Here is a 14143-nt window from a genome sequence, read left to right as displayed (position 1 = left end):
TCTTTTATACTGCATTGTATTTTTTTCCTTTTGTAACAAAATATTTTTAAATAATAAATGGGGTGTGAGCTGTTTTATGGATTCTGCATTGAATAGATTTGTTGAGGTGTCTGGGACGTGGGCATGGGCTGATGGAGAGTCTGTGGGATGGTAGCGGAACCCTGAGCCCTCGGCTGGAATCGCCTGGCGGGCACCCGGGCGCCTGTGGTGCACCGAGGAGGCCTCTAGTGCAAACCTTTGGAAGTGCCCCCCTTGAGGCTTAGCCTTCTTCCTTAGCCATCTAACCTAGGGAAAGAAACATTCCAAGTCCTTTATCCTTTAAGATCCCTAAGATTCATGCTCAGAGTAAGGAGAATGTTCTGATGTTCTCTCGCTCAGGAAGGGAAGATTCCTCTGCCCGGACTTAGGAAGTGTGCTCGCAGTGCCTGCTTCCACCGTCTGTTTACCTGGCTGTTGACAGCAGCATAGCCTGTCTCCTCTGAGCTGAGAACAGCTATTCTGCCTTCCACACAGGGGTGTCTTAAGAATCAGAGATAACGTGAACGTGTTTTGGAAACTGGATTGCTGTCTAAACGTCGGGAAGTACACATTTGGAAAGTTCAGCCAAGTGTTGTGAGTCAGTTCCTTGGAATTCCAGAAAGCCAGGTGAGCAAGAGGAGAGTCACATGTATAAAAAGATGAACCAGAGATCAGGTGATAGTGAATGAGTATTGGGACGAGCACAGGCAAGACTGGCATAAAAAAAAAAAAACACTTCCAGGGGGAGGGAGAGCCCCAGAGGCTCTATGACCAGAAGCAGCGTGAGGGAAGTAAGTGTGCTTAGTCCAGGCCGGTAACGTGGTCCCCTGCGTCTCAGGTACGTGCTGTGCTTGCTAAAAGCGCCTCTTCTCTGCCTGCATCCACTTCTACGTGAAATCTAGAAGCCTACTTTTTATGCCCCAGATGACTTTTATGTAAAGTAAAGCGTGAGGACTGGTGGCTTAGAGAAGGAAACACATCCTTCATCGAAGAGCTACCATGGTGGTACAGAAAGGGATGACCTTTGGGTTACTCTAGGTTCAAATCCCAGCTCTTGCTTTTTAAGCTAAATGCGCTCAGACACAAGCTGACTTCACATTCAAGTTGATTTTCTGCCTCATAGGATCGCAGCATGGATTAAAATATACTCTGCCAGGCCCTGGACGGGGACAGTAGTCTCCTACACGTTGCTGTCAGGGTCTAGAGCCAGAAACCTGAATCTGTGGGTCCAAAGTGCTTCCTGAACTGGGCCACAACTCAGCCTCTAGAGATGGCCACTGCAGTCACTTGACAAGTTCTAGCCATGAGTGTGAATATCTGAGCAGGTCTCTACCAGCACCTGTGACCACGGCCTGCTCCTTCACTCAGGTCCTCTCCACTGTACCACACTGACCCCGAAAGGCTAGCTGTCCTCATTCCTGTCCTCTGCTGCCTCGGTGTCTGTTGAATGATGTTCTTTCTACTCTGGTGTGACTACCCGCACAGGTGGCTCCAACAAGCACCAGAGGCTTGAACATGGGTGGAGCCATACACAGGAAGCGAGAGGCACGAGGCTCCCAGATAAGCATGAAAAAATGAGGGGACTTCCTGTTGTAGCCTGTCCCCATTTTCAACCACTCCTTCTCATCCTCCAGCGGTACCTGTTGAAATAGTTTGCTTGATCTAAACGGAGACTCCTCAGACAAGGTTTCTATTTCCAGCTGTTTAACCAGGTGTGTGAGGCTTGGCTGTTGCTCGTCGCTAAGCCTGCAAGGTGGGGGATTAGATTCATTTCTAAGGTCCGTTTTAAATTATAAGCCAACTCTAAACTTCAGCAGAGTCTTTCATTCCTTTATCTGTGTTGCCAGGAGAGTGACCTTAACCACTGAACCTCTCGAAGAAACGGGGAGGCCGTGGAAAAAGTTCCTGTCCAGTTTGATGCCAGCAACTTCTTCAAAGCACAGATAGAGAAAGCAGTGTGAGCAGCAGAAAAGTCAGGGGATTAGCGGGGTTTGTGACAAATATCAGGGAGGTTCCCACTGGATTTTTTGTGACCGTTTCTCGTGGTTGATTACACCTGTCTACTATAGCTTTTGGATAGACCCCAAAGGCAGCTAGGAGGCAAGGACACAGAAGAGGTAGGAAACGAGAAAAGTCTCAGTGCTTTGGACAGCGGTGACCTTCACAGGATGAAAATGAGCTCAATCCCAGGAAATAAGCAGAATTAAAAACCAGCATGAAAACACTTAAAGACCAATTCACTTTCTACTGGGAGCAAGAGTAGATATCAGAGGATTCATCTGATAGCAAAGAGCCATATGGCTCAAGGGTTTCTAAAGTGAATTCTGTCATGTGTCCTGGGACTTAGAAAAACAAACAAAAAAAAGCCACTACCAAGTAAGATGAGAAACAGGTTTAAAGCTGGTCGCTTGGAGAAGGGAATGATGTACTCAGGACAGTATTTCTCTTGCTTGGAGAAGGGAATGATGTACTAAGATAGGACAATATTTCCCCAGCTTATTAAAAAAAAGGGGGGGGGGTTCCTTTTACATTAAATTGAAATTTTAAACTAGATGACAAAATGCTGCCAAGTTTTGACTATACCTCTTCCAATTATTTATGCCTCACTCTGGAAAGCAGCTGACAGCTGTCTGTAAGAGGAAGGAGGGAAAAGATGCGGGGATGCGGGATTGGGGGCAGAGGCGAAGAATATAAAGCAGAGTCTTTTACAGGATGACAGGCCTGAAGAAGATACGGAAACTGCTGCCTTTAGGGATTAATCTAGGCTACCGCTGGGGGAAGAAAGTCATCGCTGCCTTTGCGTTCACACTGGGTTGCCGAGCACAGCCTGAGAAAAACCTGCCGGGACAGTCGCTCCCTCCCCTTGTCGTGGATGAAATTCTAGGGACAGGTGCCATAAGAAAAAGGCTGCAACCCCCATGACAGAAAATACACGTTTATTATAAAATAATGTTTGTTTCATGATGAGAGTAGAAAAATAACACTATGAGCTACTAAAAAAGTTCCGGAGCTCAGTCTCTGAGGAATGAGGTGAGAGGCTTTTGCGTCACTCTAGGGGCAGACATCCTGAGGCTCTCTGTGCTCGGGTGACAGGGGTGGCACGGCACGTACGGGGAGCGTGGGGCTCCAGTCCTGCTGGAAGCCCAACGAGCCTCCGTGGTCCACACAAGAGGCTCTGGCCACAAGGATCACAGAGGACTTGAGGGCAGCAGGGAACTGGTTCTGAGAAGGGCCAGCTTGGGACAGCCTTGCCCCTCCCTACACTGGTGTGTAGAACAGTCTCTCAGGCTGATGGTCCTGGTTTAGAAGATGATGCCCAGTGGCCTGATGCTCAGTTTGTTGCCCAAATATCTGTGTTGAGGAAAAGCTGCAACTTTCCCGGGACAACGTGACCCACCACTTCTCACTGGCGTGCCTAAAGACCAGAAGTATCTGTGGTCTCAGCCCCTGAGGACTGCTGGCTGAAATTTTTGCACTTCAAATCCTGTCCATACTGATGGCAGAAAGAAAGAAAGAAAGAAAGAAAATGTTAAAAGACCAGTGAACAAAAGCGACTGGCCTGAACTGTTCTATACTCCAAGGCTCTTGGCCCCAAAGAACAAGGAGAATGTCTTCCCTGGGTAACGGTCTACCCTAAATAGGAAAAGCAATCTCACAGACACCTCTTTCCCCTTAGCAATCCTTTAGAGACGCGTCAGGCTTCAGAAGAACAATGAATCCCTCCCTAGGATGGGATGGGAACCCAACCCTCAGGTGACAGGAAATGGTCCCTCAGCAGCAGTACCTGGAGAAAGCAGTCAGGGTGAGCACCTCAAGCAGCAGCTCGGAACCACAGAAGAAAAGCAAGATGCTGTTCATAATGGCTTCCAGGCGGAGCACGTAGGTCTGTAGCAGCAGGTAATAGGAGGCCATCATGGCAGATGGGAAGGTCAAGGCCACACTAATACCAAGTGGCATCTTTCGTTGGCAGAGGTTTCCCTTGGTACCTGTCAGACACAGCCCATGGGGTCACCTCCAGTGGCCTGCTTTCCCTGGGCTCAGAGAAAATGGGATGGGATGGGATGGGATGGACCGGCGAGGCAGAGAAAACTGGTCCTGAATGGAGATGGGCAGGATTATAAGTGGGGTCCCTCTGTGCTCAAAATGAGAGGCTTTGGAGGAGCCATTAGGGTTGGAGTCATTCACTCCAAAGGTCCTGCTTCAGGTCTGGCTCCCACTCCGGGACAATGGGTTCTTTACTTGGGGGGAAATATTTTTTTTAATTATATAATCATTGAAAACTTTCCAACTAATACAAATACAGAAAATAATTTTAGAAAATCTAGAAACTAAAAAGACCCCATGATTCCTCACTGGAGATAGCCATTCTTATGGAACGATGTATATTGTTTCAGATTTTGTTATGTGTGTATACTTACATATTACTATTATTATAAAAATGGAATCGGAATCATACTCTACATACTGTTTTCAACTTACATTTTTTTCCCATTTAACAGGAGTTAGACAGCTTGCCACATGTAACTACCTTATTCTTTTCTTAATCGCTATGAACGATTTCATTGAAGCAATTCCGTAATTTAATCCTGTACTGACAGATGTTTAGGTTGTTTCTAATTTCTTTTTTTCTTAAGAATGTATTATTTTAAGTAATCTCTACACCCAACTTGGGGCTTGAACTCACAAGCCCAAAGTCAAGAGTCGCTCACTCCATGAGCGACCCAGCCAGGCACCCCTCTAATGTTTTCAGGTTACAAAACACATCGATTATCTTTACATATCTGTGGAAGTGTTTGTTTTTTCCACCCAGTTTTAGAAGTGTAATTGTTAGGTCCAAGAATACAATTTTACATGGCAAAACGATTAGCAAAATGGCTGCTGTAATTTACGTTCCCAAAGAGTGTGGGAATATAGAGACCTGGTCCTCACACCCAATCTAATGCTAGGTATTTGGAAATCCTTTTAATCTGCTGGATGAAACTGTTACCTTGTTGTTTCAATTTGCTTTTTATTAGTGAGTTTGGGCATTTTATCATGATTATTGATCCTCTTATTATTCTTATGGGAACTGCCTATTCGTGTCCCTTAACAGTTTTTAAAATTAGGTTGTCTTTTCCTTATTGATTTATGTGGACCTTCTTCATCCTTCATTACATGTGTTGGAAGTACTGTTTCTTCTTTGTGTTTTATGGGATGAGCTATTCTAACTAATAGGAGGTTTGCTCTAGACCTGAGGATAAACTTGTCCTACAGAAACCCCTGTTCAGAGAAGTGGAAGGGACCTGAGTGCTGACTGGGGTGACATGCACTGCCTTGAACATGGAGTTCCTTCCAGGTGAATCTATTCTCCCAAGCAAACCAGGGAGAGGAACCAGGCTCTCCTGGCAGTTATGCAGTTCGGGAGGAATAATCTAAAATCTCCTGCTACTGCCCACCAACACACACACAGATCTGACCCAAAATAGGAAGCCGCTTGAAACTTCAGAGAGGGCATAATGAGACATCCCACTAGATCCAATCTCTTATTGTGAGACTAGGTTATGTACTTGTTCTCGTTAATCAAGTTACAGGTAGCAGTTCTTCTCAGAGGGAATGGAAGGATTCTCCGGCCAACACTCACCAAAAAACAGTCGGATCACTTCAATTCCAAGGTAAAGGAGGAGCATCACCACATCCAGGACTAGATTGGCTGTTGGGTATGGTAGGAGGAGAGCTGCCAACACAAACGCCAGAGTTTGCAAACAACATACACCGGCACCCACAAGAACACCCACACACCTGGGGATAATGAGGGCACGAGTCTTATCAGCTTTCCATGAACTAGTTCACGAGGTATGGGCAGGATCTGTTCACCTGCTGCAGGATATGTTAACTCATAGTGCGACTGTTGGAGGCACGCGCATTAGGAGATTTTACTAAGCCAAAGTCTGTGAGGACCCCATTCTCCAAAATGATCGGATCTACAAGGGTACACTGGCCGCTGAATAGATCCTGAGGGTCACCAATGAGCTTAACGTGCAGTTCTGCAAAGAGGCGATGAGGGAGAGTAAGGATGGAGAAGCCCACATTTCTCAAACTCAGGAGATTCTTGCTGCGGGGCTTCCTACTGAATCATTCTCAAAGAAGCCATATGATGAAGAGCCTTCTACCTTGCAGCGAAGAGGAGCTACAGGAAAGAATGAAAAATAAGAAGGCACTTGATGGGAGTTGGCTCTGGGCTGAAGTGGGGAAGGGATGTTGGGGCCAATGGTAGTCAAGCCCCAGGCCTTACCTTTATACAGAAATATGAAGAGTTCCAGCAGGAAGTAGGTGGCATAATACCACCCGTTCAGAAAGAACAGGATTTCCAGCGGGGTGGAGGACAGTCGTTTACCTGAAAAGATAAGCACAAAAAAGAGGTATGGGCGGGGGGCAGCTCAATCTCTGTTCAATCTCTGTTCTTCGAATGGTTCGGTATCTAACTTGAAGAACACACGAGGTCGCAGTAGTGGGAAAGGCCATTCGGGGCACTTCCGATTGAGGATGATGAAGGTGTGTGCGTGCGTGCGTGCGTGTGTGTGTGTAGGGGGCTTCCTTCAATCCCCCCCTTTCCCCGGGAATCGCCGTCCAACTCGACCCGGCTTCGGGGTGAAAGGCAAGGCCGCTCTAAGATCTAACCCCGTCACTATTTGGGAGAAGAAACTGGTGCGCAGAGGCCAGCAATGGCCTGTTCCAGGTCACACAGCAAATCTGTAACCGATCCTGCCTAGAACAGGCCGAGCCCAGGACTGGGGGGTTCCTGAGATCTGCACCTCAAGACCTTCACGCACTCAGCGTGGGTGGGGCTCGAAACCCCACTCTGGACAGGTGAGGAGCGATGTCCCTAACACCCGAGAAGAAGAGCTGAGGTCGAGCTCTGGCAGGGGAGAGAGGGGCACTGAAGGCATCAGGACCAGCGACTCACACACCTCCGGAATCTCACCTCGCGGCGCCATCTTCAGTCCCCATGGAAACTGCGTACGCCGCTACAGCCGCTCCCAGAGCAGCGAGGCGCAGCCGGAAGCAGGAGATGGAGCGACCCCGGCTTTCTGGCCCCTCTGCTTACCCCCGGCACTCTATGGTTTCCAGGGCCGGGGCCCGACCGGGGACAGACTGCGCGTGCGCGGGGAGGACTGCCGGCGCAAAAGGCTTGCGCTGGGATTTCGGCTCGCTGAGGCTTGGTGGGGGGGGGGGGGGGTCAGCGGCTGCGCCCGAAGCCGTCGGCCGCAGGGCTCCGGGGCTGGGACAGTTCTCGGCCCCCCCCAGCCCCAGGTGACAGTGCATTGGCAGAAGTGGTCAGTTGTGGCGGTGTGACCGCGGGATTGGTGAATAGGCCTTAGCCCCACGATTCTTTTTTCTAATAGCGGTCTTAATGAGAAACGGTTTGCGCGACGGTGCTGGGCAAACGCCTGGTTGGGTTTAGCATCGGTCTTTTGTGTGGCGGATTTACGAACCAGGTAGTTAGCGGACACCAAAGCGAATCAGAACTAGAGGCTCCTTCCAAGGAGCACGGATGAGACACACAGATGAAACGTGATCACCACGTGACCCCAGAACGTGCAGAGGGGGGGTTGAGAGGACAAAGTACTCCTGGGTGGGACCTGAAAGAAGTTTCCAAAGGGTCCCTGGATGGCTCAGTCTGTTAATCTGGGGCTTTTGATTTTGGCTCAGGTCATGATCTCACCTCTCACACTTCGTGAGATGGACGCCTTGTCAGGCTCTGCCCTGAGGACTGGGAGTCCGCTTGGGATTCTCTCTGCCCCTCCCCCCGCTCTCAGGCTGGTGTGCTCTTAAAACAAATAAACACACATTAAAAACAATAATAGAAACACTGTCTCCAGAAAGAAAGAAAAGAAAGAAAGAGAGAAAGGAAGGGAAAGAGAGAGAGAAAGAGAGAGAGAAAGAGAGAAAGAAAGAAAGAAAGAAAGAAAGAAGAAAGAAAGAAAGAAAGAAGAAAGAAAGGAAAGAAAGAAGAAAGAAAGAAAGAAGAAAGAAGAAAGAAAGAAAGAAAGAAAGAAAGAAAGAAAGAAAGAAAGAAAGAAAGAAAGAAAAGAAAGAAAAAGGAAAAAGAAAAAGAAGTTTCCAAGAGATGGCCTGTGAACTGGGTTTTGAAGCCTGACTACAACGTGGAGTAAAGTGTGTTACTTCCCGCAGGGGAGTGGAAAGAAAGGGGGTTTTTAGAGGACTCCAGCTGGCTTGACTGTTGACCCGCAGTCAGTCCCCGCAGAGCAAGAAACAGGTCATTTGAGTCGAGTGATTAACCTTTAAGGACAGTGCTGTGCTCCTACCTAGTTGGAATGGAGGTGGGACGGTAATCTCTTGTTAGTCCTAAAGGGGAAAGAGCAGAAGCAACTCCATGCACCTGGAGAGACGTAGGGAGAAGTCCTCCCGCCAGGGGGCGGCGGTCTGAGAAGCTGGTGGCTGAATTACCGATTACCTTTCCCTCCCCTGTCCTCTGTCTTCCGGTCTCGGCTCGTGCCTCCCATTGTTAGGAACTTAACCGCAAGCTGGAGGTTTTCTTTAGCACCGGTGAAAAAAAGCAGAGACTTAAGTGGGGAAAGGTGGAAAGGGATGTACCAACAAAGGGCCATCTTCCCCTCCACTTCCTTACCTCCACTGCCTGCTGGATAAGAGCCATTAGGCAGGTTCCTCTGAGCCTCACATGTCCCACCTGAGAAGGAAGGTGGGCCAGCTGCTGGTTCTTGTGCTTAAAATTCTGAGGGGGGAAACACAACGACACCCACTCCTTTGCATACTGTAAACAGCTTCCGGCAGGCTACCGTGGTTAAGCTGAGTGGTTGCCAACAGAGAAAACGTGGCCTGCAGCCTGGAATACTGCAGCTGGCCCTTTAAGAAAAACGTGGTCACCTCTGTCATAGAGGATGGCGAGGAGTAAAATTGCCACGACTCTGTAGGTGCCCAGAGTAGGGGATAAGACTGCATTGCTCACAGCACAGCGAGCAGCGGGAACATACCTGGGTTCCCGGCACTCGAGTCCTGTGAGCCCAGATAGAGGTGCACACAATAGATGCCACAGCCGAGAAGCCCCGGGCAAGGACTTAGCACGTTTCTGAGCAAGCAGCTAATAAGCCAGGGCGCCTGGAGGAGGGAGCAATTACAATGTAGTTATGTATCCAGTAAGGGATTAAGATCCAAAATCTATAGAGAATTTATACAGCTCAATAACAAAACAGACAAAAATCTAATGAAAAAAAACGGGCAGAGGACCTGAACAGGATTTTTCCAAACAAGACCTACCGATGGCCCGCAGGCACATGGAAGGATGCTCAACGTCACAAGTCATCGGGGAGATGTAAGTCAAAACCACAATGAGATGTCACCTCACACCTATCCGAATGGCTGGTATCTAAAGGACAAGAAATAACAAATGTTGACAAGATGTGGAGGAAAGGGAACCCTCGTGCACTTGTTGGTGGGAATGTATATTAACGCGGCCCTTCTAGAAAACATGGAGGTTCCTCAAAAAATAAAACATGGAAATACCCATGGCCCAGTAACTCCACTACTGGGTATTCGTCCCAAGAAAACAAAAACACTAATTTGAAAAGACAGATACATCGCTGTGTTCACTGCAACATTATTCGCAATAGCTAAATTTAGAAAGAGTAAGCGTCCGTCAACGGATGAGTGGAGAAAGCAGATGTGCTCTTTCTGTATATTCAATGGACTCCTACTCGGCCATAAAAGAAATCTTGCCATTTGCAACAACATGGGTAGAGCTTAAGGGTATTATGCCAAATGAAATAAGTCAGAGAAAGACAATTCCTGGATGATTCCACTTACAGGTGGAATCTAAAAGGAAGCAAAACAGGGGTACCTAGGTGGCTCAGGTGAGCAACTCTTGAAGACTCTTGACTTCAGCTCAGGTCATGACCTCACGGTTCGTGAGTTCGAGCCCAGCATCAGGCTCTGCGCTGACAGCACACAGCCTGCTTTGGATTCTTCCTCCGTCTCTCTCTACCCCTCCCCTGCTCTCTCTCTCTCTTTCTCAAAATAAACTTTAAAAAAAAATGAACAAACAAAACTCATAGATACAAAGAATAATTTGATGGTTGCCAGACGGGAGGATATGAGGGTGAGTGGTGGGCAAAATGGGTTAAGGGGATTGAGAGATACAAACTTCCAGTTATAAAACAAAGTAGTCATGGGGATGTAATGTACATCATGCTAACGTATAGTCAATAATATTGTATTGCAAATTTGAAAGTTGTGAAGAAAATCTTAAAAGTTCTCATCACAAGAAAAAAATTTCACCATCAATATGTTAAATATAGACTTTTTTTTTCTTTTTTGGTAGATACTCTGTCACATTAAGAAAGTCCCTTCTCGTGGCTGAGTGGCTCAGTTGGTTAAGCATCCGACTTCGACTGAGGTCATGATCTCATGGTCGGTGAGTTCAAACCCCGCGTGGGGCTCTGTGCTGACAGCTCAGAGCCTGGAGCCAGCTTTGGATTCTGTGTCTCCCTCCCACTCTGTCCTTTCCCCACTCACATTCTATCTCTCTCTCTCAAAAAAATAAATAAACATTAAAAAAAATTTTTTTAAGTCCCTTCTCTTCCTAGTTTGCTGACAGGCTGATGATATATTTTATTGACTGCTTTCTCTGCATCTATTGAGATTATCATATGCTACCCTTTTATTCTGCTAATGGAATGAATTACATTGATTTCCAAAGGTTTAATTAGCCTTGCCTTCCTGGAAAGAAACCCATTTGGTGATGATACCATGCAGAAAACAGTTGACAGAGCAGACCTGGGACTGCTATCCTTAGGAAGTCCTACTTGCAAAGCTTCGCCTTTGACCACTGTCTGGAAACTCGGATTTCAAAAACATTTCCACCAATCCAAAGTGGCTCACTGTGCCTAAACTGTTCATGCAAACTATGTGGTTTCTGCTGAACACCTGTCTCCTTTCAGGAGTCTGGAGTTTTAGTAGGTGCGTATTAAGCAGAAGTTGTTTATGTAGCCAGCCCCCGGTAAAATCCTTGGACGCCCAAGTCTTTATTTATTTATTTTTAACGTTTATTTATTTGTGAGAGACAGAGAGAGATAGTGAACGAGCAGGGGAGGGGCAGAGAGAGAGAGGGAGACACAAAATCTGAAGCAGGCTCCAGGCTGTCAGCACGGATCCCAATGCGGGGCTTGAACCACGAACCGTGAGATCACGACCTGAACCGAAGTCAGTTGCTTAACCGACTGAGCCACCCAGGTGCCCCCTTGGACACCCAAGTCTTTAATGAGCCTCCCTGGTAGACAACACTTCCTACGTGTCGTCAGAACTTGCTGGAGGAATTAAGCACATCTTATGTGATTCCACTGGGAGAGGATTCTTGGAAGCTTGCTCCTGGTTTCCTCTAGACTTCACCTTTTCTTTTTGTGACTGTGCTTTGTATCATTTCATTGTAGTAAATCAAAGCCATGGCCAGGACTGTATGCTGAGTCCTGTGAGTCCTCCCAGCAAATCATTGAATCTGGGGGGTGGTCTTGGGGATGCTTGGTAGATATGTTACCGTTTTTATACATCATTGGACTTCATTTGCTAATATTTTGCTCAAGTTTTTACATATGTTATGAGAGATTGATCTGTGATTTTACTCTCTTGTAAGGACCTAGGTATTAAGGTTGAGTTGGCCACATAAAATGAAATGAGAAGTGTTCCTTCTTTTTCTGTTACATGAAAGAGATTGTGTAACGGAGGTTTATTTCTTTAGAAGAATAATTCACTGATGAAGCCATCTAAACCTGGAACTGTTTTTGTCAGAAATTTTATAATAATGAAATTTCTCTAATATGTATAGGATCATTTATATTTTCTACTTTTTGAGTAATGTTTGGGTAAATTTGTGTTTTTCAAAGATGTTCCCATTTTTTATAAATTTTCAAATGTGTTGGTGTGAAGTTTTTCATAACATCCATATATATGTGTGTGTGTATGTGTATATATACATACATTTTTAAAAAAAATTTTTTTTAACGTTTTATTTATTTTTGAGACAGAGAGAGACAGAGCATGAACGGGGGAGGGGCAGAGAGAGAGGGAGACACAGAATCAGAAGCAGGCTCCAGGCTCTGAGCAGTCAGCCCAGAGCCCGATGCGGGGCTCGAACTCCCGGACCGCGAGATCGTGACCTGGCTGAAGTCGGACAGTCAACTGACTGAGCCACCCAGGCGCCCCTATACATACATTTTTTTAAAGTAAGTTTTACACCCAACATGGGGCTTGAACTCACGACCCTGAGATTAAGAGTCACATCTCTACCAACCAAGCCAGTCAGGAACTCCATCAGCCTCGTATTTTGTAATGCCTATGGGATCTGTAATGATGTCTTTTTTCTTCCTGATAACTTTATTTCTTATTTTTGATAGGTGTTTATCAATGTTATTAATCTTTCCAAAGAACCAACTTCTGGGTTTGGTTTTCTTCCCTTTATATTTGTTTTCTATTTTATAGATTTCTGCTCTTCCTCATTTCCTTCCTTATAGGACTCGGTGTTCTTTTTGAGATGGAAACTTAAAGCTTACCTTTTCAGTCTTTCTTCTCTGTTTGTTTTAAGGCTATAAATTCCCCTCTACATGCTAATTTGGCTGCATCTTTGAATCCTATGCCCTGCTAAATCAAACTAACTTACTAGTTGTCATGCCTTTTTGCTTTTTCTTTAGGAATTTTTATGTTCACTGTGGTCATTTTCAAATAAGGACAGTTTTACTTCTTTCTTTTCAATACGTAGGGCTTTTGGGGTGCCTGGGTGGTTCAGTCAGTGGAGTGTGTGACTCTTGATCTCAGGGTCATGAGGTCGAGCCCCGTGTTGCATCTAGAGCATACTTTAAAAAAATATACATGCCTTTTATTTATTTTCCTTTCTCCTACTGCTCAGGCTGGGCCATCTAGTACAATGTTGAATAGATGTAGTATAAGTAGATGAAATGTGCTTTTTCCCTGGTTTTAGAAAACATTCAGTCTTCCACCACAGTAGGTTAATTACAGGCATTTCAGAAATGCCATTTACCAGGTAAATGGATTTCTCTCCTCTTCTTAGTTTACAGAGTATTTTCATCATGAATGGGTATTGAATTTTGTCACAGCTACATCTGTTTAATGATCAAATGCCTTTTTTCCATTATTCTATTGATTTGGGGAATGGCACTCATTGATTTTTAGATGTTAGACCAACTTTATATTCCTGGGATAAACTCCACTTGTTTATGGTGTGTTGTTATTCTTTTTATATTGCCAGGTTCAATTTGCTAAAATTAAAAAAAATGTTTGCATCTATGTTCTTTTTTACTTTTTTAATATTTAGTTTTGAGAGAGCACAAGCAGGGGAGGGGCAGAGAGAGGGAGACAGAGGATCTGAAGCGGGCTCTGCACTCACAGGCTGACAGCAGTGAGCCTGATGTGGGGCTGGAACTCATGAACTGTGAGATGACCTGAGCCAAAGTTGGACTCTCAACTGACTAAGCCACCCAGGTGCCCCATGCATCTATGTTCTTGAAGGATATTGATCTTTAGTTTTATTTCCATGTGAAGTGTTCGTCAGTCTTGCTATCAGGGTATCATAGAATCATTTGAATTGGGAAATGTTTCTCCTCTTCTATTTTCTTTTTTAAGTTTATTTATTTTTGAGAAAGAGAGAACATGAGCAAGGGGGGAGGGGGTGGTGCAGAGAGAAGGAGAGAGAGAGTCCCAAGCAGGCTCCATGCTGTCAGCACAGAGCACGACCCGGGGCTCAAACTCATGAAACTGAGATCATGACCTGAGCCCATATCAGGAGTCAGACACTTAACTGACTGAGCCACCCACGTGCCCCTCTCCTTTTCTGTTTTCTGAAAGAGCTTGTGTAGGATTAATATTGTTTCTTCTTTAAATGTTTGATAGAATTCATCAGTGAAGTCGTCCATACCTGAAGTTTTCTTTGTGGGAAAACTTTTCATTATGAATTTAATTTCTCTTTTTTCTTCGGCCAGTTTTGGTGATTTGTGTCTTTTAATGAATTCGTTCACTTCATAACACTTGTCAAATGTATTGCATAAAATTGTCTATACATAACAACCTTATGATCCATTTATTTATTTATTTTCAACGTTTT

The 14143-nt window shown here is 45.6% G+C and overlaps 1 protein-coding gene across 5 annotated transcripts; it reads right to left on the bottom strand.

Moving 5' to 3' along the window:
• Nucleotides 1-2937: 2937 nt before the first annotated feature.
• Nucleotides 2938-7131, bottom strand: TMEM216 (transmembrane protein 216). 5 transcript variants are annotated; one of them, XM_045039409.1, is made up of 6 exons: nt 6966-7115; nt 6290-6391; nt 5872-6214; nt 5639-5731; nt 3803-4004; nt 2938-3511 (listed from the first exon to the last, which is right to left on the bottom strand). In XM_045039409.1, exons 4-6 carry the CDS (start codon nt 5682-5684, stop codon nt 3496-3498), a joined length of 264 nt encoding a protein of 87 aa, XP_044895344.1. In that variant the 5' UTR covers nt 5685-5731; nt 5872-6214; nt 6290-6391; nt 6966-7115; the 3' UTR covers nt 2938-3495. The 5 variants fall into 5 exon arrangements, with proteins under 5 accessions (XP_044895344.1, XP_006937442.1, XP_044895345.1 ...); XM_006937380.5 differs by having other exon boundaries at nt 5872-6184; XM_045039410.1 differs by having other exon boundaries at nt 5872-6184; nt 6980-6996.
• Nucleotides 7132-14143: the final 7012 nt, after the last annotated feature.

The sequence above is a fragment of the Felis catus genome, chromosome D1 (assembly GCF_018350175.1).
Source record: "Felis catus isolate Fca126 chromosome D1, F.catus_Fca126_mat1.0, whole genome shotgun sequence".
NCBI classification, from domain to species: domain Eukaryota; kingdom Metazoa; phylum Chordata; class Mammalia; order Carnivora; family Felidae; genus Felis; species Felis catus.
This window is presented reverse-complemented; position numbering and strand designations above follow the sequence as displayed.

Bases quoted from the DNA above. Each gene is read 5' to 3' on its own strand.
- TMEM216 (XM_006937379.4), bottom strand. The intron at 5,732-6,289 runs GTAAGGCCTGGG...TTGTGTTGGCAG, and splicing joins CTTCATATTTCTGTATAAAG to CTCTCCTCCTACCATACCCA. The intron at 4,005-5,638 runs GTGAGTGTTGGC...TGTGTCTGACAG, and splicing joins AGTGATCCGACTGTTTTTTG to GTACCAAGGGAAACCTCTGC.